Source organism: Heloderma suspectum, chromosome 1 (genome assembly GCF_057233095.1).
Source record: "Heloderma suspectum isolate Gila_16-S chromosome 1, 16-S_ref, whole genome shotgun sequence".
Taxonomy (NCBI): domain Eukaryota; kingdom Metazoa; phylum Chordata; class Lepidosauria; order Squamata; family Helodermatidae; genus Heloderma; species Heloderma suspectum.
In genome coordinates, this window is record NC_139458.1 from 197,418,661 (window position 1) to 197,446,010 (window position 27,350).

At 41.8% G+C, this 27,350-nt stretch overlaps 1 protein-coding gene and 1 long non-coding RNA gene across 3 annotated transcripts; one reads left to right on the top strand and one right to left on the bottom strand.

The window, feature by feature from the left end:
* The first annotated feature begins 145 nt into the window (after positions 1-145).
* ZC3H15 (zinc finger CCCH-type containing 15) lies at positions 146-17,130 on the top strand. Of its 2 annotated transcripts, XM_084815447.1 has the most exons (11): positions 146-424; positions 1,372-1,438; positions 7,676-7,777; positions 8,858-8,969; positions 9,071-9,223; positions 11,342-11,433; positions 13,349-13,531; positions 14,324-14,470; positions 14,621-14,722; positions 14,968-15,094; positions 16,363-17,130. In XM_084815447.1, exons 2-11 carry the CDS (start codon positions 1,409-1,411, stop codon positions 16,554-16,556), a joined length of 1,242 nt encoding a protein of 413 aa, XP_084671573.1. In that variant the 5' UTR covers positions 146-424; positions 1,372-1,408; the 3' UTR covers positions 16,557-17,130. The 2 variants fall into 2 exon arrangements, with proteins under 2 accessions (XP_084671573.1, XP_084671564.1); XM_084815438.1 differs by lacking the exon at positions 1,372-1,438.
* On the bottom strand, positions 16,507-19,082 carry LOC146358595 (uncharacterized). Its single transcript, XR_014785126.1, has 2 exons — positions 17,924-19,082; positions 16,507-17,320 (listed from the first exon to the last, which is right to left on the bottom strand). It is a non-coding gene; the product is annotated as an uncharacterized LOC146358595 (long non-coding RNA).
* Between the last annotated feature and the right edge of the window lie 8,268 nt (positions 19,083-27,350).

Here is a 27,350-nt window from a genome sequence, read left to right on the forward strand (position 1 = left end):
CCTTCTCGGCCCCGCCCCGCGGCTCGTCCCGACAGCCTGTGGCTCGCGCAATGCACTGTGGGAGGCGAGCCGGCCCCCGCCGTCGCGCGCGCTTCCGTAGAATTGTCTTTCCCTCCCCGTCCCATAATGCTCCGCTGCTTCCGTCACTGACGGCTTGTCGCAAGCGCGAAGCGCTCGTTCGGCCGCCGCTCGCCTCTGTTGGCCTCCGCGGCGCCCCCCGCCCCGCCCGGCCGTTGAGCAAAGGCGAGCGGCGCCTCTCCGCCTGGGCCTCAGCGGCGCCTCCTTCCCTCTCCCCGCGGCTCCCCCTTTTTCCTTCCTTCTCTCCCCTTCCCCCGAAATGCCCCCCAAGAAACAGCCCGCGGCGGCGGCGGCGGCGGCGGGCAATAAAAAGGCGGATCAGAAGAAGAAGGAGAAGATAATCGAGGTGAGTCTCCGGCCTAAGCGCTCACCGGGTGGGGCGACGTCGCGCTCTGGGGGGGCTGTACCACCTCGGCCTGCCGGTGGAGGTTTCGTTTGGCTGCCCGCTTCTCCGAGGCTGTATCTGCCGCTGGTAAAGGCGCACTTCCGCGGAAGGAGCTCTCCTAGCCTAGCCTTTTCCCTGAGAGGCCAGCGGCCTTTTTTGCCGGCTTTTTATGTGGAGGAACAAACATTCAGGCATGTGAACCCCCCACCTGCAGACCGAAGCGGTGCGACCCAGGCCCAGGGCGGCCAGTGCAGTGAGAACTTAGGCCAGCCTTCCCCAGCCAGGGGTTCTGGACTTCAGCTCCCAGAAGTCTCTGTCCGCATGGCCAGTGGTCAGGAATCCTAGGAGTTTTAGACCTGTAATGCTGGAGGGCCCCAAGCTGGGGGAAGGCTGACTTAGGACCCCCTTAGCTGAGGAATTAACAGGGAATAAAGCTTTAGGAGGCTGTTGGGGTTGACTTTGGTACTGAACGAGGTCCAAAATCCTTAGCTGGTAGGAATGGCTTAGAATAGTTAGTACTGCAGTTCCCAATTGTATTCTCTTTACTGTTTCTTATCGCTTATTGGGATCTTAAAAGACATAAGGTCCTTAAAAACAACAACCTTAGGGCAATAGACAGGACGGTGTGCTTGTTATTGTAGAAGGTTCCAGAAGGCATGTGCTATTTTGAAGTCTGGCATGGTTATGAATCAGGAGGTATGGAAAGATAGTCAAGGTCTGATTTTTGCCAGAGCGCAGCCCAGGTATCTGTTACAATGCCAGCGTGTAACTCTGGGCTACATGAAGAACACGTGAATATGTTACTGAACACATCAGTAGTCAGAAATGCTGGAAGTTGTAGTCCAAAATATCTGGAGGGCACCAGGTTGCAGAAGGCTGATCTACACTGACTGGCAGTGTCTCTTTAGGCTTTCAGACAGAATTCTTTCCCAACCCTACCTGGAGATGCCTGGGATTGAACCTCAGCTCAAATTGGTGAGCCAGTGTGGTGTAGTGGCGAGAGTGTTAGACTGGGAGCCGGGAGATCTGGGTTGTAGTCCCCACTCAGCCATGGAAGCTCCCTGGGTGACTTTGGGCTAGTCACAACCTCACAGGGTTGTTGTTGTGAGGACAAAATGCAGAGGAGGAGGATTATGTATGCCTCGGGTTTCTTGCAAGAGGAAAAAAGGAGGGATATAAATGCAATAAATAAATAATAAATTGTTGTGAGCCGCCCAGAGAGCTTCAGCTATCAGGCGGTACAGAAACAGAAATAATTAAATAAATTTGCATGCAAGCATTTGCTCTGCCACTGATCTATGATGGTAAAATTCGGATGCATCAGGGATTAGTTGAAGGGTCTCCCAATCAGAAGGCAATGTTTCCATGCAAACAAGAGCCCCAGTATCTCCTTTCATAGAAATTAAATATGGAAAAGGACTAAAAACGTTTTGAATGGTTGGATTAAGTCTATAGTCCTATAAACCTTTGGGAGTAAAGCCCATTTTATTCCTAAATAGGGGTATACTGCACAGCTACAAACCTGTACAGATGTAATAAGGGATTGATGCCACAATCCTATGTATGCTTAGGAAGAAGTTCTGTTGCAACACCCTGGGTACACACCTCTGAGTGAGCATGCATTGGAGTGGGTTGTAAATATAGGCTGATAACCATATAACACCAGTAGACCAATTTTTAAACATTTCATTTTTATGCCACCCAATAAGTAAAGATCTCTGGACAGTTCACAAAAATTAAAATCGCAAAGCACAGCATAAAACAATACAAAATATGAAAGCTTAAAACCACAATGTAACATTACAACCAGAATAAAATCTAGTAGCAATGCAGAGATTTAAAATACAGATTTAAAATACTAAAGCTAAAGACTAGGAAGCTAAAATGTTAAAATATTGGGAGAATAAAAAGGTCTTTACCTGGTGCTGGAAGGAGTACAACATAGGTGCCAGGCAAACCTTTCATTCCACAGCTGGGGTGCCACAGCAGAAAGGGCCCTCTTCCTGTTAGCCACCTGCCTCACTACCTTTGGCAGGGGCTCATGGAGAAGGACCACTGAGGATGGTCTTAGGGGTCTGGACAGGCACATATGAGAGGAGAGGATCCTTCAGATAACCTGGCCCCAAGCTGTTAAGGGCTTTGAATGTTAATACCAGCACTTAGAATCGGGCCCCGAAATGGACTGGCAGCCAGTGCAGCTGGAAAAGTACTGGTGTAATGTGATTTCATTGGCCAGTCCCTGTTAATGAACTTGCTGCCCTATTTTGGACTAGCTGAAGTTTCCAGACCATTTTCAGAGGCAGCCCCATGTATATAACACATTGCAGTAGTCCAGACGAGAGGCTCTCAGAGCATGGATCACTGTAGCTAGGCTATCTCTGTCCAGATAAGAGTGTAGTTGGTATATCAGCCTAAGCTGATAAAAAGTGCTCTGTGCTGCCGAGTTTACCTGTGCCTCAAGTGACAGTTCTGGGTCCAAGAACACCATCAAACTTCGAGCCTGATCCTTCAGGGGGAGTGCAGCCCCTTCCAGAACAGGTTGAACATCACCTACCTGGGCAGATGAACCACCCACTAACAGTACTTCAGTCTTGTCTGGATTGAGTTTCAGTTTATTGGCCCTCATCCAGTCCATTACCATGCCCAGGCACTGATTCAGAGCAGCCACTGCCTCACCTGGTTTTGATGAGAAAGAGAAGTAGAGCTGGGTGTCATCCGCATATTGATGGCACCTCAGCCCACAACTCTGTTTAACCTCCCCCAATGGTTTTATGTATATGTTGAACAGCTCAGGGGATAAAATAGAGCCCTGTGTACCCCCATGGCATAATTTCCAAGGTACAGAGCAGTAATCCCCCAGCACCACCTTCTGGAATCGGCCATCCAAGTAGGAGCAGAACTAGTGCAGTCCCTCCAACTCCCAACCCAGACAACCTATCCAGAAGGATACCATGGTCGATGGTATCGAAAGCCGCTAAGTCCAGGAGAATCAACAGGGCCACGCTCCCCCTATCTCCCCATTCATTTGGGATGAAATTCCCTTTTGTTGATTTGTCATTTTGAAGCATAAGTTGATGACTCCTGGTGCGTTAGCTAAATGTACCAGGTCTCTAATGACTTTCAACTGGTGGGACACTAGGTAGGGGCCTAAGCCCCTTGGACTTGGTGTGAGACTGACAGATGGATTTGAACCAAAACAAAATACCATTAATGTGTCCCATAATAATAAAAAAAGATTCCGTTCTTTGGACTTAAAGACTGGCATTGAAATAATGTGGTCTTTAGACATGAAGCATCATATTGTGTTATGACATCTGAAGAAGCCATTTCCTAGTGTGAGTATAGCAGTGTTAGTAGCAAAAGGTGAATCAGCAGGCAACCTTGATAAAGATTTGTTAAGCTGATGTATATTTTCAAGTCAGTAAGCTGGCAAAAAGTACCCTTCTAATTATCAATTTAATTATTATGTAGAAAAGTCCAAGATGAGATGGGATGCAAGAACTGTTCCTCAGATGTCTCAGAAAAAGTTACCAGTTTTAATGTTGAGTATGCTTCAGTGTCTTTAACAAACCAGTCCCTATACATGTTTAGTTGGAAGTAAATCCCACAAATTCAGTGAGGCTTACTTACTAGGAAGGCTGCTTAGGACTGACTGTACTCCTGTACAGCTTTGAAGCTTCTTCGAACACAGTGAGAATTGCTTCTGAGAACTTAAGAACATAAGGAGAGCCCTGCTGGATCAGACCAAGGGTCCATCCAGTTCAGCATTCCGTTTGCACAGTGGCCAACCAGCTGTCGACCAGGAACCCACAAGCACGTTATGAGCACAGCAGCACCCTCCCACCCATGTTCCCCAGCAACTGGTGTACACAGGCCCACTGCCTCTGATACTGGAGGTAGCACACAGCCATCAGGATCAGTAGCCATTGATAGCCTTCTCCAGGAATTTGTCTAGCCCCCTTTTAATGCCATCCAAATTGGTGGCCATCACTACCTCCTGTGATAGCAAATTCCATAGTTTAACTATGCGCTGTGTGAAGAAGTGCTTCCTTTTATCTGTCCTGGATCTCCCACCAGTCAGCTTCATGGGATGACCCTGGGTTCTAGTATTTTGAGAGAGGGAGAAAAATGTCACCCTATCCACATACTCTACACCATGCATAATTCTGTAGACCTCTATCATGTCTCCCTTTACCCTCCTTTTTTCCAAGCTAAGCAATCCCAGCTCTTGTAACCTTCCCTCATACAGGAGATGCTCCAGCCCCTTGATCATTTTAGTTGCCCTTTTCTGCACTTGTAGAAAACTGTGTTGTAGGTTAGGTGACAATGGTTTTCTCCAGCTGTGTGCAGCAGGATATTTTATGCAGAGACATAAAAGCAGCAGCTGGACAACACATAGGATGTGTTGTACCACCATTTCTGACTTCCTTGCCCCGACATGCCCCCAGAAATGCCCCGTTTTTGCCACTCTGCACTCCTCTTCCGAGTGCGGGGCCATTCTGTGCTGCCTGTGAGGCAGTGCAGGAGGGGGTGGAGGTCAGTTCTCAGAGAACCGACCTCAGAGCATGGGTTCCGAAATTGGTTCTCGGAAACCGACCTAACCTATGTCCGTCTAGCTGCTGACTAGCAGCCATAGGATTGCGCCCTAAAGTACCAAAAGCAGCAGCAGTAAAAACATGCCAACTGTCTTTCATAGTGATGTATATCATCTAAGGCTGTCATTAGAAATATCAGTCACAATAAAACATGCTGTGAAGTGATGAATAAAAGGAGCTGAAAAATACTGTCAATTTCTCATTGGGCTGCTGTGGTTTTCTTTATGAAATGAAATACTTCTCACAGTGGGATCGGAGGTCATTTAGCGTCTTCTGGACATTAATCCACAGTACTGCTCCTTGAAGATTTAATTTATGGCTTTTTGCATAAGAAAATGATACATCTAATAGTATCAGTCCCTGGCAGGTTCTTTAGGGGATGGGATGGTAAGGTGCAAGCCTTCCACTCTCTACTCCCCTCAAAGCAGCCCTATAGGAAAACTTGTTCTTGACCAGGAATGTAGATATAAAGGTCTTTCCTTATTTGCAAATACTCCATGTGGTGTTCATCGTGTAAATCATTTAGAGAGAGACATAAATTCATTTTATCTTGGAGCAATGTGACTTGCAAAAGAAGTCTACAGCTGGATACAGTACATTTACTTTTAAAAAAATAGTTTTTCAGGTTAATACTTCTGTATGCCTAGCTATAGTTAACAGAGAAAAATCCAAGGGGTGTGGGTGAGGTATATTTTAAACTATAAGCCATATTATACTGAGCAAGATTAAAATGGTAGAAGGTTAGAGGTAGCAGTATTCTCCTCCATCCACTTTTGTATCACTTTGTTGCTATTGCAGTAGAAATTGGGTAATGGTGGAATATGTATTTATTGCACTTTTAGACTGCCCAACAATCAGAGTTCTCTGGACAGTGTACAGAGATATTAAAAGTATAGATAAAACATATAAACAATGATAATTTTTAAAAATAGTATTTATATACTGCCTTTCCTCAAATGTCACCAAAGCAGTGTACACCATTGTAAATAAAGCAATAATATACAAAACCATATTAAAACACTAAAGCTACATTAAAACTGATAATTCAGAATTTTAAAAGCAAAATTACAGAGATGTGTCTTAGCTCCTTTCTGAAAAGCTGAGCGAGTGGGGCCCACTCTTATTTCTGAAGTGATAGCATTCCACAACGTGGGAGTGATGCAGGAGCAAACTCTTGCACATGTGCCTAACAAATGAACCTCTGCAAGTGGGAGTGGCCGCAAAAGCACCTCTCCTGCAGATCTCAATAACTTAACTGGTTTATAACAAGACGGATAGTCCCTCAGATAGCCAGGCCTAAACTGTTTAATGCTTTACAGGTTAAGTCCAACACCGTGAACTGAGCCTAGAAAGCAATTGGCAACTAGTGCAGATCTTTCAATACAGGGGTGATATGACCACAATAGTTGGCATCCTAGCTGCTGTATATTGCACCGATTGAAACTTCTGGATGCTTTTCAGGCCTACATAGAACTTGTTGCAGTAGTCTAACCATGATGTAACCAAGGCATGGATAACTGTTGCCGGAATAAACAGCACATAATAAAACCAAGGTAAAACCAGCAGTGAAAGGTAAAAACAATGCTGCTCATAAAATGGAAGTAAAACTAGCAGCAAAATAAAAGTGTGGAGTTCTAAAAGAACAAAAAACAGTCTTCAGATGTCTGGGAGAGAGTAAAAAGGTCTTCACTGGTACCAAAAAAATTAACTTAAGTGCCATGCAAACCTTTCCGGATAGGCATTCCACAGATGGCGCACCAGCACTGAAAAGGCGCTCTCTCTTGTGGCCACCTGCCTTACCTCATTTGGATGCCTCACCATTCATACATGGCTTTATACATCATGTGGGATGGGTCTGTAGCTTGGTGGTAGAGCACATGCTTTGCATGCAGAAAATCCCAGGTTCAATCCCTGGCATCTCCAGGTAGAGCTAGGAAAAATCCCTGCTGCAAACCTGGAGAGCTGCTGCCAGTCAGTGTCAACAATGCTGGCCTAGATGGACCTGTGGTCCTTGTTCTTATGAACTTAGGGTCTGGGTAGGTAGATACGTGGGATACTTGCACACAAATCAGTCACATACATTTTTATGTCCTTGTTAAAATGCCCTCTGCATCAGAATAGTTTACCTTAGTTTTAATCAGTCGTCTAAACTTGTTAGTTGTAATCCTCGGTTGGTGTTTTTTTAATGCTTAAATTTGGAAAAAATAATTATTATTTTTTAAAATTCTCATAATCCTTTGATTAGTTAAATTCCTTGTTAACTAGATAGGCTGCAGCCCACTTTTATTGGTATGGCTGTATTGAATCAACAGATCTTATCACCGGAGAGAATATTGAATATACATTGCAAGAAATTGTAGACTGATGCACGTGGAACAAAACAAAGCTGTAAGGTTCCTTCTGTGTGGTATTTATCCTAGAAATTAGTTTCTAGACAGCATATTAAAATGTAAATATATTCCAGTAAAAATAGAAATGAAAAGTTTTCAGTCACTGTTAAGTGGTCGACTAAACGTAAGTGTGCAATAAAAGTGGATGATCTTTGAACTGTATTATATGGAACTGTTTTAAATGAAATTTAATGCTAGTAACTTTCTAACAAATCTTTCCAATGTAGGACAAAACATTTGGCTTAAAGAATAAGAAAGGAGCAAAGCAGCAAAAGTTTATCAAGGCTGTGACCCACCAAGTTAAATTTGGTCAGCAAAACCCACGGCAGGTAAGCAAACATATACTCGTCTTTGCTCTTACTTCTTTGCACATGTCATGATGCAATTGCTTGCTGTATTATTATGTTGCATAATAAGGAGTGGGGATTTTTCAGAAGATTGGATAGTTGTTACCTATGAGCTTTGTAAGGCCTTGCTCACTGAATGCATTTTATGGGTAAGAGGCAATCCCAGTTCTTGGCAGGTACAATGCTCTGTGATATTGGGTTTGACTCCCAACGAAACAGAGGCGGTGGGCTATAGGAAGGCTGTTTGCTGGTTTGGTGCCTAGCTCCAAGTTGAATGCTTTGGTAAAAGTGTAAAACAAATATATACTTCAGATAAGTAATGAGAGTGCAGGACAGGAAGGCCTGGCGTGCTATGGTCCATGGGGTCACGAAGAGTCGGACACGACTGAACAACAACAATGTCAGCTTGTTTCTGGAGAACAGATTTAAAACAACTTAGAACTCGCACAATTTTACAGTTAAGAGTAATTCCAAAATCCATATTAGGGCAGTACTTTTATTAGGCCAACCAAAATGTCACAAAATAGAACAGATGGTAATCAAAGCGAGGTGGGTGGGAAAGGAAAAAAGCTGGCTGATGCTGAAGCCATGGAGTCTGCCTTTAGTCACAATCTTAATATGCGGGGAGGGAGTAGACATTTAAATTAGGCTCTGCCTTAAACTGTGGTTAAATCTTAATTATGGTTTATTGAAACAAGCCAGCTTCATAAGCCAGGGCTTGAGATTGACTTGTTTCAGTAAACCATAGTTAAGATGAGCCACAGTTTATCAGATTGGGTTGAAATGACAAATTGCAGTTAGCTAAAAATGGAAGTGAACACTTCCAAGCTCCTTGTGGCTATGCCAGAGAGGGGCGGGGGGAGCACATGAACCCAAGGCTTGGACAGGCTTATTCACATAATGCCAAAGCATTGTTTGTTGTTACATTTGAACTAGGCCATTCTGAATAATGCTTATAGATTCTGTATAAAGTGCTGCATCTTGAAAGCTGTAATATGCTGTTGTGCACTTTGGGTGGTGTTGTAATTATCCTTTACTAATAATAATGTGTGTTTTTTTTAGGCTGCTCAAACAGATGGTGACAAGAAATTAAAGAAGGATGATAAGAAGAAAGAATTACAAGAACTGAATGAGCTTTTCAAACCTGTGGTTGCTGCACAGAAAATCAGTAAAGGTAAGCTTTCTTTGGCGGACTTGTATTTTCTTACCTTGTGTGTCTCAGATTTGTTTTTCATTTGATCCAGAAAGATGTTAAATAAGCTGCATATGTTACAGGTGCCGATCCAAAATCAGTAGTCTGTGCTTTCTTTAAGCAAGGGCAGTGCACAAAAGGAGACAAGTGCAAATTTTCTCATGACTTGACTTTGGAGAGAAAGTGTGAAAAGAGAAGTGTTTACATTGATGCAAGAGATGAAGATCTTGAAAAAGGTACATTACTTTTGGGAAATGGCAGAAGAATTATCTTGAATAAATTGAACAAATAAATAAATATTTTTCTGTTGTAGTTTTTAGAGCAAATTATGCCTTGTGGATGTAGATATAAGTACAAGACTTATTAGCTGAGGAGGACTCTCTTCAATTTCGATAGATGCCTATGTAGAAGGACAAATTACATGTAATTATGTTTTCACAATAATTCATTGTAGTTTATACAATTGTTTTTTAAAGCAGATCCAGATTTAAGATGGATTAACTGCTGGTGGAAGTGGATTTCCCTGCCCCCTCCTTCCCACAGCAGCCCCCTGAAAATGCTACACAGGGTCAGGAGACCCTGCTGAAATGGGGTGAGCTGTGGTAGAGGGGAAGGAGGTCCCCAAAAGTCAGGGCAGTGGAACTTCTGCATGTGGAGTCATGCAGATCTTGCGTCCAACCCTAGATGGTTGTTGCAATTTTGTTACCTCACAGTGGCAAACCCAGTGTTGAAATTATTTAAAATCAAGAAATGGAACTCCTAGATAACCATGTCTCATGGCGCTTTTCTGTTTTTTTACTGTGGGGTAACTAACTTAAGATTAGAGGTGTACAGAGTGATCGGATCAGTGGGCCATATTATAAGTATAACATGAAGAAAAAAGCTGTGAACAATGGCCTTACTTAGCTTCAACACTGTAATTCTTTAGTGTCGCATGAATGAGCCTTGGGCTTGTGTGCTCCTCCCTTCCCTCTCCAAAGCTGCTGCAAGGAGAAGATCTGAGGCTTTCACTTCCATTTTCGGTTAACTGCAGTTTAGAGTTATGTCCAAACCCAAACTGGTAGGCTTAAATATGGCTTACTGAAAAAAGCCATTTTCAAACCACAAAGCTGGCTTGTTTCAGTAAACCAGAGTTTCAGACTAACCAGAGTTTGTCCAGGCTCAGACATGCTAAGATGTGGTTAATTAAAAATAGAAGCAAAAGCTTTTGATCTTGCAGTTGCACAAGAAGAGGAGAGGAATGGGAAGCATGTGAGCCCAATGCTTGCACAGAGTCATTCACATAACACAAAATCATAACATCTGAACAAGGCAAATATGTATCTTATGTACGTGAAAATAACTTTCCCTATGATACCTTTATTGTGGAATGGTTAACCCCCAAAGCCTTATTTTGAGAACCAACATCTGAAAGCAATGGCTTAGAAATTATGAGATTTTAAATAATACTCACATTCTTCGTTCATCTTGCCATATGAGTTGACATATGTTGCATTCCTATTTTTCAATCCTACCTCCACAACTATGAAGTATTGACCATATTATTAATACATGCTGCCTTGTTTTTATACAACTGCATGTTCAGAGTTGTCCTACAGTTCTAATCTTTGCCTTTCACAGTTACTCTTTAAGGCAGGTTACCAGCTTTCTGTAATAGAGATGAAGAACTGAAATTGTGATGTATTGACTTAACAAAGTCAGTGTCTGAAAGAAGCGTTTAATTTAGATCTCCTTGGTCCAAATCTAACAATATTCAATTCACTGTTGACTCTTTTAAAACTAAAATCCACACACATGCCTTGGGTACACATACTTAGGCTTGGTTCTGGTAGGGAATGAGGACAAAGAGATTTGTAGAGAAGGTGGGTTTTCAGGAGAGGTTTGGATGTCATGTACCCAAATTGGAAAACACCATGGAAGGTACTGGTGTCTTTGGTAATGTATTCAAATTAAATGGTTTCAGTGCTATTTAGACTCTCTTTTCATAGGTAATAATGTAGATCTTTCTTGGAATTCAGTGATTCCTGTTGTTGCATCATACCAGTCTTACCCTTGAATTTGTAAACAGAAGGCTAACATGGTTATACTATAATATTTCCTATTTGTGTTTGTTTTCATCTTTTAACCCTGCCTTTTGTAGTATCAATCTCTTTTGGTGTATATTTCTTTATATCTTTCCTACTCCATAAACCCAAAGAAGGAATCCAACTCTTTATTTGTGTGTGTGTGTGTGTGTGTGTGTGTGTGTATATATATATATATATATATATATATATGAACGATTGCTGGTGGTCTTGAGGAAGCTGAGTTTTTTTCCCCTTCTGCTTAGTGAAGTCTTTTGTTGCTATATCTAGACACAATGGATAACTGGGATGAAAAGAAACTGGAGGAGGTAGTGAACAAGAAGCATGGTGAGGCTGAAAAGAAAAAACCCAAAACGCAAATAGTATGTCCTTTTCTTGCTTTGTATCGCAAATCTTGTTAGGAACTTACAGTGAATTTTTTAGTATATGTAGGACTCGTGCATTTTTACTCTCCCAATATGTAGACTCTTTTAGTAGAAAAAGCCATTTATAAAATGATAGTATGAACATCCTATGTATGTGATTTGTGGCTATAAATAAGCTACTATGAAAACAAAAATCACTGCACTATGAAAAGCTGGTATGGCAATAGGTGAACTTCTGTATTACTTTCCTGATTCCAGAGTATGATGTGAGTGTTTTAATTGGACAAAATAGCTCGGGATCACTCAGTGACAAAAATGATGATATTAAGATGCAATGAATAATAATTAATCCAATCAGTAGAACTAGCTCAGAGCTACATGTATCTGGTGCAGTTCGATATGTATGTGTCCCAGATATCTCCAACTCAGCTTTATTTTAAAGTAGATAATTGTAAACTGAAAACCCTGAAAAAAGACTAAGACATAGTATTAATTGTACTTTTAAAAAAAAGTGTTGTGGAGATGATACTTATCCATGTTAATAGAAACATATAAATTTTAGAAGTGGAGATGAAAACTAGCCCACAGGCCATAAATTAGAGAACTAGGTCAAATGTACCCAAGGTGTTACACGCCCTCAGAGATTTCGTGGTTTGAGATACAGCCCTCCTATGCCATTTCTCAAATGGCTGTGAAACTCTTTGGGGTGTTAAAGAGTTTGCCATATAGCTGGAGTGTGGTAGAGAGGGCTTCTGTTTGGGAAACACAAGTCCAAAGCCTTGCTGGGCATTCAGTCTCATTATACCATTTATTTGAACTTGTCACCACAGTTAGGGGCACCACCTTCTTGGGATTTTGCCTCTATGTTCTATTATGTTCTGTTGACTGCATTCAGTTGTGTTAGATTTACTCATTTAGGTGTCAGTTCATTTTAAAAATAGGTACAGTGAATGGGTGGTTATGACAATGTGAATGGAGAATGGGTTAATATGGCATGGTAATTTCATCTGAAGGGATGGCAACCTCCAGCCCACAGGCCTAATTCAGGTCGCGCTGGTTCCCCATCCAGGCCACAAAGGGTTGAGCACCCCCTGTGGGTCTTGCCCCCTGCCCTTTGCAAGCCCCCCCCCCCCCTCAGGGAGAGGAATCTCAATGCTATCCAATCAGAGATAACAAAGGGATTCCCTGTTGTACCTTTCATCCCCGTGAGAGGGTGAGTGGTGCGAAGGGAATCACTTCGTTAATTCTGACCAGAGGTAGGTGATAAGCTGGGGATTACCTCACACCACTCAGCCAGGGCTTGCAGGAGTTGCCCCCCCAAGCCCCTCCCTCTCCTTTCTTCCCCAGTTGGGACACAAGTGGGGCGGGAAGGAGGAACCCAAACACTGCTTGCAGGAGCCAGATCCTGCACGCACTGGCCAAGTCACTTTCCACGCAGAAAGCGGCACAGAACTCCATGCTTCTCTCTGCATAGGAAAAAAAGTGGGTGATGAGGCACCAATGACATCATGGGAGGGGCTTCAGGTGAGGCTCTGCCCCTTGACCCAGCCTACCAAGTTTGGTCTTAGGGGCAATCTGGCTCCTGGACCAAAAATGATTCCTCCCCCCTCCCCCCCCCCCCCCCCCGGTTCTAAAATCTTTACAGACCTAAACTTCAACTTGATACTTACATGGTCTTTGCATAGAAAACATGTATTAGGGTTTTAAATTTGTTCTACAGTTCTTTTAATATTGTTTTAAATTTGAGGCAAAACAGGGGTAGGGAAGACTATTTCTTAAAGCTGGTTTGGTATAACCACAGGCAAATTCTTGCTTTTAATTTGGATGAGGTCACCAGAAATTAAGATGCATTATGTCATGAATATAAATGGAGGATGGAAAAACAGAATTTGATGCTAAATGTTTAATGCAGGTCTGCAAATATTTCCTTGATGCTATTGAAAATAATAAATATGGATGGTTTTGGGTCTGTCCTGGTGGAGGAGACAACTGTATGTACCGCCATGCGCTTCCTCCTGGTTTCGTACTCAAAAAGGACAAAAAGAAGGAAGAAAAAGAAGAAGAAATTTCTTTAGAAGATCTAATAGAAAAAGAGGTAATGCAGTAGTTGTTTGCTGTATAAACTGGTTTGTCACTGAGATGTACAGAGGGGGAGAGTGCAAGTATGTTGGTGGTGATTTTAGCAGCAAGAGGTTGTTTAGTTATCTGGATTTCTATATAGCTGAGCCTTAATACTGACACTTTAAAAAAGAAAAAAAGATTGGTGTAAAGTTTTGCAATTACTGTCTCTTTTCTTAATTGGAATAGATTAGTAGGATTACAGCAGATCACATTAAACTTCTTTGTAATACTCTAGTGGATATTTTTAAACTAAAGTTTCAATTTCATTCAGTTTTGGTCAGGAATGAAAAGAAATACTGAATTCCTGACTCCAGGGGGCACCCATGATTAATGGTAAAAGATTAGCTATGCTATTCACATATTCAAAACTGAATATAGCTGAATATTTTCATCCGATTTGGTTTGAAAATGTTTAATTAGATAGGAATATTTAATGATGTTAGAGCTGAGTATAGGCTTTTTTAATATGAGATTAATCTTAATTTTTACTTTAATTTATGTTTAATTCATAGTTCCTTGTAGGGTCAGCAGAAACTATGATAAAAAGAATGGAGATCTTCCATTCCAAGCAAGTTGCAGGAAATTCAAAAGGGCTGACACACCTGCAGTGGCAGTGTTGCAGCCCATATTGCTAAAGAGATGTATAATTTGAAAGCTACCGTAAAAGGACTTGGTTTAAGAGCTGTGGGGCTTTTTTTAAAATGCACTGGAGAAAAAAGCTAGCCTTCTAAAGCCTTCTCACTGACTTAATGTTTTTATCTTACAGCGAGCTGCCTTAGGACCAAACGTTACTAAAATTACTTTAGAGTCTTTTCTTGCGTGGAAGAAAAGGAAAAGACAAGAAAAGATTAATAAGGCAGAGCAAGATATGGAAAGAAGGAAAGCGGACTTTAAGGCTGGCAAAGCATTGGTGGTAAGCTGTGCTCTTCTGTGTAGTGTGATCTATAACATTAACAATATAACAAGACAAGGGCAATCATTTTCCATGAAGATGCCTTGAACTTAATCTTCATTTAAATTTCATATTTCTGTTTAATGCTGTACTCACTCTCTCTGTGGCTAGATCAGTGGGCGTGAAGTGTTTGAGTTCCGGCCAGAGCTGGTTGATGCCGATGATGAAGAAGCAGATGACACTCGTTATATTCAAGGAACAGGTGAAGATGAGGTAAAGCAGTTCCAAGGACATTGTACGTTCTCTCAGAAACTGGCAAGGAATAACCTTCCATAGTCCAAGAGCCCCATAATTATGTAATATAGCATTATTTGTGAATGTTATGTGCCAGATGCATTGCTCATTTGGACTCAGTAGGTTAAGCCTGCAGCAGGTCTTAATTTCTGAGTGTTCTGCTGTGAGCAAGGTTCGAAAGGCTGTTTACCGGAAGGTGTCTTCTCCCCCCTCCCCCCTTTCAGGTTGATGAACTTGTGCGTGTAAATGATGTGGACTTGAACCTGTATGTTCCAAAAGATGTGGATGAGACTGGAATTACCGTAGCTAGTCTGGAACGATTTAGCACATACGCCTCAGCTGAGAAAGATGGTAAGGCTTTGGAAAAAGTTGGGTAGAGGCAATTCCCATTCCCCTCTGCAGCACCCCCATGCCCTCAAAGTCTGCTCTAGAAGATTGGAGGAATCCTCAGAGCGGATATTGGGAGGGCACAGGGGAGGACAGGAGGAGAAAGTCTTGGCATGTGAGTGGAAGTCTGCTCACAGGATGTTGGATTTTACCCCCTTTTTTGCTATTTGGTGAAGAAATTGGTAGTTTTTAGATTTTGAAAGTTAACCAATATTTTAACTTCTAGTGCCAAAATATACTACATTTATAATTTTTCCTGGCAGTTTGTGTCTTTCAATATAGAGAATAGACTTTGCAAAAACACTAACTTGGGTAGGTTATGCCTTTTTTTTAGTACTGCTTGGCACCTATTCTGTGTGCAAGATGTACAAGGCTTGGGCATGCATTATTGTGTACACTATTACATTTATTATGAGCCACCTAGATCCATACAAATCATTGATTTATTCCAATGGGATACGAATTGTATCAGTTATCAGCATAAAAAGTAAATTTCACATTTAGAATTTAGGATTAGAACAATGTTTCTTTTCCCCTCTTCTCCCTGCTATCATTTCCACTCTTTCTGAAAACTAGAGGAAGGGGCATCTATTTGGCATCCAATTGTGTATCCCTGCTCTAGCTCTTTCTTTTTTTTTTTTTTTTACATGCTTGTGGAACAGCTGAATCCGTAACATATCTATTTGCTATTATTCCTAAAGCACCTTAAATGTACTAAGCACTGTGCATGGATTAAAACCACAGCCCCTGTCTACAGTTGTACATTCTAAAAGATATAACATGAAAGGAAAAGGCTGGGGGTGGAAAAAGGAAAACAAATGAACTCCAGCACCAATTCTTCAGTCACAGAGTTCTTAAAATGACTATCTTGAATGGAAGTTCTTCAGGGAGAGGAGGAGCCAAATGGCAGCTACTCTCAAACAAGCCAATGGAGTGTCCTAGTGTCCCTGTTCTCTCTTCTGTTCCCCTTGTTGTAAGTGGAAACAACCTTCTGATAACCATACAACAGCCCATGGGTTATTAGATGGTTGTTTCCCCCTCCAACAAGCCATGCTGCCTGGGTTCGGACATCACAACAAGGTGGTGATTATTTAGTCGCACCCGGCACGTGCCGCAATTTAAATAAGCCACAGTGGCTTAGGTTGATCATGCAACCATGTCTAATGTCATCAGAAAGAAAAGATTGTAGGTGTATTTAAATGGTACATGGTTCGAATTGTTTTAACTTTCAGATAACAAGCTGAGTGAAGCTTCAGGGGGCAGACTAGAGAATGGAGAGCAAAGTGATTTGGAAGCTGACAGTGACATGGAAAGCCCCCAGGAAAATGGAGAAATCGATGCAGTACCAGTTGATGAAAATCTTTTTACTGGTGAGGACTTGGAAGAACTAGAAGAAGAACTAAACACACTTGATTTAGAGGAATGAACAAGCAGATTCAAATGTGAATTTAAATCTACCTGACAAAGTGAATACTGGCTCCATCTATTTTATCTAGAATTCTTAAATCGAGTGTTCGTGGTTCCTCACATGATTCTGGAAAGAACATTAAACAGAAATATCCCCCCCATTTTTTTCTGATCCAGTCTTAACCATCTTCACAGTAAGCCACCCAGATAGTACACTGAGAGGATTCGCTTAACATGCAACGACATTGTAAACAAATTCCAACCAAAAGTAGGAAGTCTAACTACTTTTCCAGGATGTGTGAAGTGGAATGTTGTTACCAGGTCCATGAGGAGGTCTAAGTGAAATCCTTCAGCAGAACTACATTTGAAATATATTTGACTGATTTAAGGTTGAGCTATGTATTGTAAAATTGAAGTGATAACACATATTGAAATGGCTATGATCTTTCAAGTGCTGAAATTGGTCAAATAATCTAAAGCAAACAGATGCTCAAAGTAGAGATCAATAAAGTGACACTTAACGTATGGGGCCCTGCTTCTGAATTTTACACTTAACCCACAAAAGTGTAAATAAAGACTATCTGATTGAACAACATGTTGGTTCTAGTGTATATGCATGTTTTGCAAATATGCAGTAGACCTAAACAAAAGCAATTCTGCTAGCATTAATTACAGTACTTTCAGCTTATACTGCAGTCTCTAGATTGCCACTTGGTGTGAAAAGACATACTCCTTTATCCCTACCAAACAATCCCAGTATATTGCAAATGTTACCTGCCATGACTTCATCATTCTTTCTGGATTAAGCTCCTCCCTACTCTCATGCGTATTTCATTTGTATCCATTTGTACATAGTGTAACATTTGTGAGATTTTGGAATTCTGCTTTAAAAAATCTTTTGGAGCAGGGTTTTCCTACATTCTTTAGTATCTAGAGACCAAGGTATGCAACTTCAATCATCTAGTTGAAAGATGAATTACCATTTTACCCTGGTACTTTAGATAAACTGTTTCAGCCAGATGGATCAACAATAGGTAAAGCAAATGATTTGCATTTGTTTTGTAGCAAAGTTGAGAAGTTTTCCAGGTAGGATAGATTGCAAAGCAGTCAGGTGGGGAGAGCTCTCAGACTAATGTTAGCTTTCATTTGCCCTAGATTTCTGGCTTAGAATGTGAAGATCATACCTTAATTTCAAAAATGGTTTAAGCTCCATAGTTTGGGTTGAGCAGGATATATTGCATCAAATCCAGAAATTCTATATCAAGGTTGAGAAATGTGTGGCCCTCCAAATGTTGTTGGACTGCAACTCCCATCAGCCCTAGCCAGCATAAGCCAAGGATGAGGGATGATTGGAGTTTCAGTCCACCAACATCTGGAGGGCCATACATTCCCTATCCCTGCTGTAGATTTGGAAAACATTTGGAGGGTAGGATTGTGAACACCAGGAGTTAGAAATGCCTTGACTGGTCAATCCAGTTGGTGAAAGGCAATTTGTCACCCACCATGTAAAAATGTGTTTAAAACAGGTGGGTAGCTTGTGATCCTCCAGATGTTGGCCTACAGCTCTCGTTAGCCCAAGCCAGCCATAGCCAATGGGGAGGGATGATGAGAGGAATTGTAGACCAACAACTTTAATGATATATCGAATTGAAGGTTATGGGCCAGTCATCAATGTCTTTCCTGGGATTCTACCAAATTCTGGCTGGGTTAAAATAGAAAATTTTGGTGTAACCTATACCTAATGGATTTCCAGGGTTGACTATATATTTTATGTATAAATTATTTTTCACTGCTCTCCTTTGTCACTCATTTTTCATCCTACAGCCCTCCTTGCAAAGGAGTTGAAAGTCCTTTGGATTATATATGTTGCTTCTTTGCCTTAATTTTTCCAGAACAAAGCAGCATTATGGACTTAAGTTTATTATACATGCTGCTTTAAAAAAAGTTTTTTTAAGCACTACAACATGCTTATTTTCAAGGGAAAAGGACGTATGAAGTTGTTGGACAACTTGATGTTACTCTCTCGTTTTTCAAATAAAGTTTGGAAAAACCTTGCATCTCTAAAAAGTAGATTTGACTTTAAGCAGCAGGCCAACCACTTTATTTGTGGCAAGTTTAAAATGTGATGGTTCAACTTATTTTTGAAGCATTGTAGTATTTTTTTACATTATTGCTATGCCAAACAACCTTAATGAGATAAAAATGGTTCCACTGATGTGTGTTCTTTTTCCTGAAAGTGTTTTGGCCTTTGGATTGTAGTGGATGATTGTGTTTATACTTGTCCTATTTTTTCAAAATATATTGAATAACTTTGTATTCAAGCTCAGTTATGGCAAAGGAAAAGACAAGATCATGTTGGTATTGGATCATCTAAGTTGCATTATGCAGTGTGTAGTGACTCACATCGAAAATAAAGCTACATCTAGATTGCGTAACATGGGAATTAATGCAGGGCAGTGGCATTTTAGTTCATAATTTTCACATGTAATATGTGTAATGAAATGTTCTTGTCCAGAACTATAAAATGTTTCTTGACTAAATATGCACTTCAGCCACATTTGTGTATATATATCAACATTTTTGCCTATGGCAATATTTTAATCAACTAGCAAATTATCGCTAGATAGGCTTGTTTGGACAATGATTTTCCCTAAAATTCTTATCAAGTAGTAAAACAGAAACATAGTAACATATGTACGTCTCATTAGTACTCACTAAATTTGATAGTGCTAGGAGGGAGCAATCTTATGGGGATAGGTGGCCACCTATCCCATGCAGGATGGGGGGCGCGCGAAGGGGATCTTCTCCACGCTCTAGCTGCCTTGCATTTGCAACTAAATGGCCAATTTCGGCTGTCTAGCCACAGCGCTTCGGAGTGGGGGGGGGGGCCCTGCCTGGACAACACATAGGAAGCGTTGTACCAGCCCTTCCGAGGTCCACTTTCTGCCCCCAGGAGGGCCCCTTTTCCTCCTGCTCAGCACTGCTTTTATGAGTGTGGAACTGGGGACAATCTGTGCTGCCCTGGGAAGGGGAGGGGAAGCGGTTTGCTGGTGCAGGCTCCCTGGTCGGTGGTCAGTTCCCAAAACCTGAATAATCCTAAGGCCGTCCAGCCTCAGTCTAGTAGCCATAGAGTTGCACCCTTGAACTGTAAATATAAGTTAATAGAGCAGTGTTTTTCAAATATTTATGTGGCTTGTTGGACCTTTGTATTCATTTGCACTGAGGGTGACCTACTGTAGAATATATCCACTACTCTGCAAGTGTGCATTGCAGCTGTAAACTTGTTTGCCCCAACTGATGTTTTAATTTACAAATCCCTGAGAAGCTTCTAAGGAACCCCTAGATTCCTTGAAATACCGCTTGAAAGCCACTGGTATAAAGCAACTATTGAGATACTTCCAAGCTTGTAAAATACAGAGAACATAAAGTCATCTAGTCAGGTGGTGGTGTGTGTTGTATCTTACTAGTCATGTCACAGTGTGGATTGCATTGGCTAGTGATTTAGCCGATGTCCCGTGTGATTGTGCTAGAGCAGGGGTACGCAACATCCAGGTGGGGGGTGTCTCATTGGTTTCCAACAGCCCCCCAAACGGACCCATTCTGCAGAGAAACTAGATGTACAAAGAAGCCATTCCATGTGCCCTGTTTCTGGCAGAATCAAGAATTAGCTGGGAAGGAAGACATGCGGGGAGGATTTGTCCCATTTCCAGGCAGAATTACATTCCCAAAGCCAACCAACAGCTGTTTTGTAGGCTGTTGGGAGCCCAATTATCCCTGGAAACAAGGTGAATGGTTCCTGCTTGCTGTTTCATGATAGAAATGCTGTGATTTCAGCGGTGGCAGCAGCTGGGGAGGCCACACAAACTGTCATGGCACACCACATGTTACACACCCATTCTGAAGAAATGATAGAGTTATAATAACGCCTAGAGATGTTTCAAACCCAGTGGGGTATTTTGAGCCAGTGTGATAGTTCCACATTGGGTGGGGGTGGGAGAAGAATCCCTGGCAGCAGGAGGGCGAGATGGCTAGAGGGCAGGGTGCCAAAATCCTGTGTGGGTTCCAGTTATTCAGCAAGTGCAGCCTTTCTCACCCATCACCTAAGGCCTTGGATAGTTTGAATCCCATCTGGCAAAGAATCTTGATCAAGTCACATTAAAATTTGTTAGCTGTCTCCCTCTTGCTTTGTTTTTAGGATGTTTCCCTGTACATAGTTTCAGAAGAGGTTTACATATGTCCCCTTCCAATGCCAGTGTTGGGTTAACAATCCCATTCACTGATGGTTGCACATAGTAGCAACCTGCAGCTGTGTATAAAGATCTCAGTAGGCTCATATGGAACAGCTACTTGGGGGGTATCTGGCAGGAGGTATACTTAGAAGGGGGCGGAGTTTGAAAAGCACTGTCTTAGTTCATGATCAAGTGTCAGTGAGCCTTCATCCATTCAGACGTTGGCCAACATCATTTGGCAACTATATAAAATCTTTAAAGAAGCAACGCTTGGCTTACATTTTACAGCTGAAAAGGTGAGTGAGAAAACCTCTACTTCTGTACATCTTGCATTGATTGTAATCTGTATCCTACTTTGCATAATTCATTACCATGGAATGCTAGAAAAGGGATCCATCAGTGAGCATATTAGGGCAGGTACTGATAATCAAGATGGCTTGAAAATTCCTGTGTCTCTGTACTGAAATCATATCATTACTTCTGATGGACTAAGACTGCAATCCTATGCACACATAACTTGGAATAAGTGTCACAGTGGGACTTGCTTATGAAGAGATATGTATAGGATTGTGCTGTAGCTATAAATGGTTGGTTAGTAGGAAAAACAAAGGGCTACATCCAGTGTTGCATGGGGTCCCCAAATCTGCTCTAGAGGGTCCCCTTACCCTTTACAGCTGATTCAAGGGGGGTGGGGAAGGGGAATTTGCTCCACTGATGCTGTTCCATCAGCAGACAGACACAATTAGATTTCACCTAAGGAGGGACCTTGTGGTTCTCTCATAGTACATTTGGTCTGGGAGAGGCCTGAATGCTATGTGGTTCCCTTTCTTGCAGTCTCTCCCAAGCTCACATACTCCTAACATGCTTTATTAGTAGAAGATTTTAGCCTATGATCAAATATATAATAATGGCAGTTCTTCAGAGAGTAGCTATCCTTGATGATAGCAGCAAACAGCGCTGTGGCACCGTAGAAACAGTTCTCAGTATCCAGCAGTTTGCCCATGAGAACTTTATAAGGGCATAGTCACTCATAGTCACATAGTCACTCATAGTCACTCATACAAGCAAACCTGCCCTTGATGGCCAGTAAAAAGGGCAGATCTGAAGATCTTGACTACCACACTGGATCCTGTAGCATCCTTTTAAAGTGAAAGATACACACAGATCCACTAAAAAGCATATTGGTATGTGAATTTGCATATGCATGTAAGTGGAGCGAAGGAATCATCCATATTTAGGGTGGATGTGGATATATGGCTCCATTCGACTTGTTGATGTGGGCAGGAGTGCACATTCACAAATGTCAGCAAGTGTTTTCCAAGTGGCTTTCCTGGATAATGATCTGTTGTTTGGGGCCTACGTGTTTGGTAGCAGACACTGACACAATCCTCATTGGATGTACAACATAATGAATTACAATAGTAGCAGTAATATGCATTATAAACTGAGAACACACTGAAGAATAAAGCTAGGAAATGATAGTTACACAGAATACAATGAAAATGCACTTTAATAGGAATGCTTGATGAGAATACAGTGCACAACTTAAAACCCTGTTGGTACCCCCAAGTAATGGATATGGTCTAGCTACTGTAGCACTAACAAAACAGATATACTACATAAACAAATGGGAGGCTACATTTTTGTAGTGAGAACCAGCTGTAATCTTTATTGAAAAACCTGCTGAAGTATTCCCCTGAGCTTCTGTTATATTCCATTTTTCCATGTCAGGTTGTATCCAATCATTCTCTGATGCAGCAGCTCTTCCTTTGTTTTCCATTTCACAGTTGGACATTGCTGATTGGTGATGAAGGTATACATGAAATTAGTTGATGTGCACATTTATGAGCCCTTAACGGTACCACTAAATAGTATTGGGTTCAGTGAAATGACAATGCTATCTTCTCAGTCTTTTTTGTTTACACATCTGAAATACTCTGACATTACCTGTGAAAGCATGTGCCACAATGATGCTGTTAGTGTAAGATGGCACAGCTCTTTCAAGGTAATGTGTTTTCCCACAAAGATAAAGCTGAAGGTGCTCCATGCCTAAGATCTGCACATAGAGCTTGCTTTAAATCAAGCCGTGTAATGGTGTCTGTTGCTGCAAGTTGAGCTCCCTGCATGGATTGTGTGGCTTTTGCCACACCACCACAAGCAACCATGAAAAGCAGTTGTGATGCACCTGAACAGCTCACACTGTGTTAACACAGCCATCACTTGGAGCACTTTCAGAGCAGCCTTCACCTCAATGCCATAGTGTATACACCAGCCCCAAGGTGTCAAGTAGGGCATGGCGCAAGTCTTCTGATCAAACCCTGATTCATTTTTAGCTGAGCCGCCAAAGCCCTGAATTAGCTCAAGCTCTGTGCTGTATTCACAGCAACAACAAAAAGGAACCATCCATGTCAATTTCAACAAGATATGCCAAGGAGCTCTTGCTGTTTTTTCCCTAAGTTTCCAAGGATTCCCCCCCCCCCATAACAGTTCCTGTTTAGGGAAAAAGAAAAAATAAGAGACGGATCACAACTGCTATTGTCCTGTTGGTTTTGCTTTAATTGCCAGCTTACCCATGCTGTGGTCTGTAATTTTTTCTTCAGTTTAATTATTAGCTGTTGGTCACTGTGCTGGAATCTAAGAAATGTAAGCTTGTTGTTTTATCCTACGGATGTCGCTGCTGCAGTGAATGTTGTGAACTATTAACAAAGCACCGGTTTTGAATGCTCACAGGCCTTTAGATTTCCTCCTCCTCTTAGCAGTCAAGTTATTTTGCTATCCAGAGTGGGAGGAACTGACAGGGCTGCTTTCCCATTGCACAGCGGCTTTCCCATTGAAGGGGAAATTACCCTGTGAGAATATATAATTCTGTTTATGGAAGGAGGCAGTGAGATCCCATGTACAGAGGAGGGCCTGGATTGAAGGATCTGTGAAACTTTTTTATTTATTTATTTATTACATTTATATCCTGCCTTTTTTCCTCTTTAAGGAGCCCAAGGCAGCGTACATAATCCTCTCCATTTTGTCCTCACAACAACAACCCTATGAGGTAGGTTGGGCTGAGAGTCTGTGACTGGCCCAAAGTCACCCAGTGAACTTCCGTGGCTGAGTGGGGACTAGAACCCGGATCTTCTGACTCCCAGTCCAACACTCTCGCCACAACACCACACTGGCTTATACTTGGAAGGTATAAACTTTTGTTTCTCAAAACAGCACACTTCCCTCTACTACTACCATGTAACTTGGCAAATCTTTGGGAAATGGGGGGGTTCAAAATCAGTTTGCACTGTGGAATGAGACCTCAAGCACCTCTTTGCACTTCTGTACATAGAGCAGATTCTCAAAGGAAGTGTCATTTGCAATAATTTCCTCTGATCCTGGACAGCTGCACTGTTACTACTATAGGTCCTCGCTGCTTAATTGGCACACAAAAGACATACAAATGAAAAGGCTTTGTAAACCCTTGATGAGAAATTTCTAAACATTATGAAAATTTCAGTTTACACCATGTGGATTCATGAAATGTAGTGAATGATGATGTACTCTCAGCTACTTATGTATGTCCTAAAATCCAAGCATTTTTTTAAAAATACTTTTTTGGTTCCTGCAATCCTGGCCATTTGTGGGCTTAAGAATGATGGCTTTATCATTCTCAGATGCCTTGAGTGAAATGGTAGTACTTATTTGGCAGTAGAATTGGTGTTTCGGAATTCAGAAAGTGAGAGCATTGGGTCCATTGAGCTCAGTATAGTCTACACTGGGGATGGGGAACCTATGGCCCACCAGAGGTTGTGGGACTGCAACTCCCATCAGTCCTAGCCAGCATAGCTAATGGTGTGGGATGATGGGAGTTGTAGTATCTTTTTCCTCTCGCTGGTTCCCTGGTTGCTGCAGTCCAACAATGTTGGGAGAGCCCCACATTCCTTATCCCTGTTCTGCACTAACTAGAAGCAGCTATCTAGCATTTCAGACAAGCATCTTTCCCTGTCCTATCTGCGTATGTCAGCAATGATTATAAAAAATTGTAGGCTGCCTTTAAGGGTCAAACCCTTAAAGCATAGCTTTCGAGATATAAACTCACAATATATAATCAGTATTTTTTTAAGCCCCAAACCATTGGAACAGTTACCTTGTTGCTGAATCACAAAATTTCTCTAAGTGGCTCTGGGTAAGAACATGGGTTTAATCTTGTGGCGAATGAATAAGTTATTGTAAAGTCTGTGAGTTATATCCTGATGTAACATTATATTCCTGGAAAGCAATGTGATAAGCAAGCTAATCCTGCTTAAGATATTGTTATTATAACAGATCTGCTACAAATATTACAGCACTAAGCTGAAGGAAAACAACACTGTAAATCAGAGGGGTGACAAAGTTTTAGATCTGCTTGGGAAAACAGCACTAGCGGTTAAACATCAAAGGGGAAAGACACATATAATATAAAAAACACAAAAAGAGGATTTCTTCCAGCTTTGAAATGTGCATGCCAGACATACTAAACACCAGTTCATACTAAACACCCATCATATTTCAAGAAGATTGCCTTTGTTGTTGTTGTAAATGATAATTGATTTGTTAAAGCATCATATCTCAGCCTATTCTTTGATATGTTAATCCTTCACTTTTAAAAAGTGCACATTTTTAAAAAAAAGAATTGCATAGCTGCTCGGGAATTGATCGGAGGTGGGTTTGTGATATCACAAAGCACCATCCACAAGGGGGCTCTCCACAGGTGATTTTTTCCCCATTCAAACTCCTTTCTGCTGAAAACTTGAGCAGCTTCCTTAAGAGCTAGGAACAGAGCAAGGAGCTCTGTTTTTAAACATACCCAAACGACCTCCACAACTTCCAGAATGGTATGTTGGCATGCACTTGAAACTTCAGCAGATTGGAACGTGTGTAATAGCCAAAACATATTTCTATAAATTTACATCAAATATAGTAGGTACTATTCCAAAGAAATGTCATGGGCCAAAAGAAACAAACATGACTGAGGCGGCAATCCTGTACTCGCATGTACGTCCCGTTGAATTCGACAGTTAGTTCTGTGTAGGCAGCTATAGGATTGTGCTGTCAGGCTGCAATCCTAAACACACTTTCCTGAGAATACACACCCCTAAATACAGGACGACTTACCTCTAAGTAAACACACATAGGATTACACTGTACAGCACCCTTCTTCCTTCCCCCTGCCCAATCATTGCTTGTTAAGAGGTGTCTGCCAATGGAAAACTTCCTATATCTAAATGTGTTTCACAGGAGTATTCTCATTTTTTTCTAACAATAACTAAAAGGTAACAGAACACTGACCTTGCTAAGCCATTTTTTCCTTTATAGCCTACATTACTCTTTATTGTCCAGCTGCAATTGCGTTTCTAAGGGCTGATGGACAAATGCGTCCCTACCAAAGATACAGCCAAGTGTATGCAAGTGGGACTGGGGCTACCCCATTGGTCATGGGAGGGGAAAGCATTGCATATGATTGTGGAGCTCTGCTTGCTATAGCTAGCAAGAGGAGCGCCATACATACATTGGGGTTCTAGATGCAGCCATCACATCTTCTTGAATGTGATTCATCCAGTTGAATCTGAGGTTCTTTCATTGCCCCAGTGGAAGAGGGGGTTGTAACCAGAGATGACCTGAGGCTATTCACAAGTGCAATAAATCTGAAAGATGTATTCAAATCACCACAGAGTCAAGCTGTTTATGACCCAAACCAAAGATTTCTTCCATTCATTGCCTTCAGTACCCCTGGACCCGCCCAATGGCAGCTGAACTACACATGATCCTCCCCATGTGACCCATCTTCTCGCTCTGTCCTACTGGCCAACCTGGAAATTCAAGAGAAGAGGGAAGGGAGAAAGGCTTATGAAATGGGATACACCAGCCTTGCAAACAAGTTCACAGAAGCTACTAGTGCACACAAACCTTCCACCAGCCTGACTGCTTAAATATGCCTATGCTAGTCATTTGTGCTTCAGTAAAGGAGATCATTACCTTGTCGTGGTGCTGGAGCTTGAGCACCTCAATGATGTCATGAGCTAAACCGTGAAGGGACACCCAAGACGGGAAGGTCATGGCAGAGAGGTCAGACTAAATACGATCCCTGGGGAAGGAAACAGCAACCCACCCCAGTATTCTTGCCATGAAAACTACATGGATCAGTACAACCAGAGATATGTCGGTATACCATCGGAAGATGGGACTCCCAGGTCGGAAGATGGTCAAAATACTACTGGGGAGGAACAGAGGATAAGTTCAACTAGCCCCAGATGTGATGACGCAGCTAGCTCAAAGCCAGAAGGACGGCTAGCAGCCGATGGTGCTGGTGATGAACGACGAATCCGATGTTCTAAAGATCAACACACCATAGGAACCTGGAATGTACGATCTATGAGCCAGGGCAAATTGGATGTGGTTATTGGGGAGATGTCAAGATTAAATATAGACATTTTGGGTGTCAGTGAACTGAAATGGACTGGAATGGGCCACTTCACATCAAATGACCACCAGATCTACTACTGTGGACAAGAGGACCACAGAAGAAATGGAGTAGCCTTCATAATTAATAATAAAGTGGCTAAAGC

Excerpts from the sequence above, each read along its gene's own strand:
- ZC3H15 (XM_084815438.1), top strand. The coding sequence starts at position 338 with ATGCCCCCCAAGAAACAGCCCGCGGCGGCGGCGGCGGCGGCGGGCAAT. Across the intron at positions 9,224-11,341 it reads AGATGAAGATCTTGAAAAAG|ACACAATGGATAACTGGGAT; the intron begins GTACATTACTTT and ends TGCTATATCTAG. Across the intron at positions 13,532-14,323 it reads AAGATCTAATAGAAAAAGAG|CGAGCTGCCTTAGGACCAAA; the intron begins GTAATGCAGTAG and ends TTTATCTTACAG.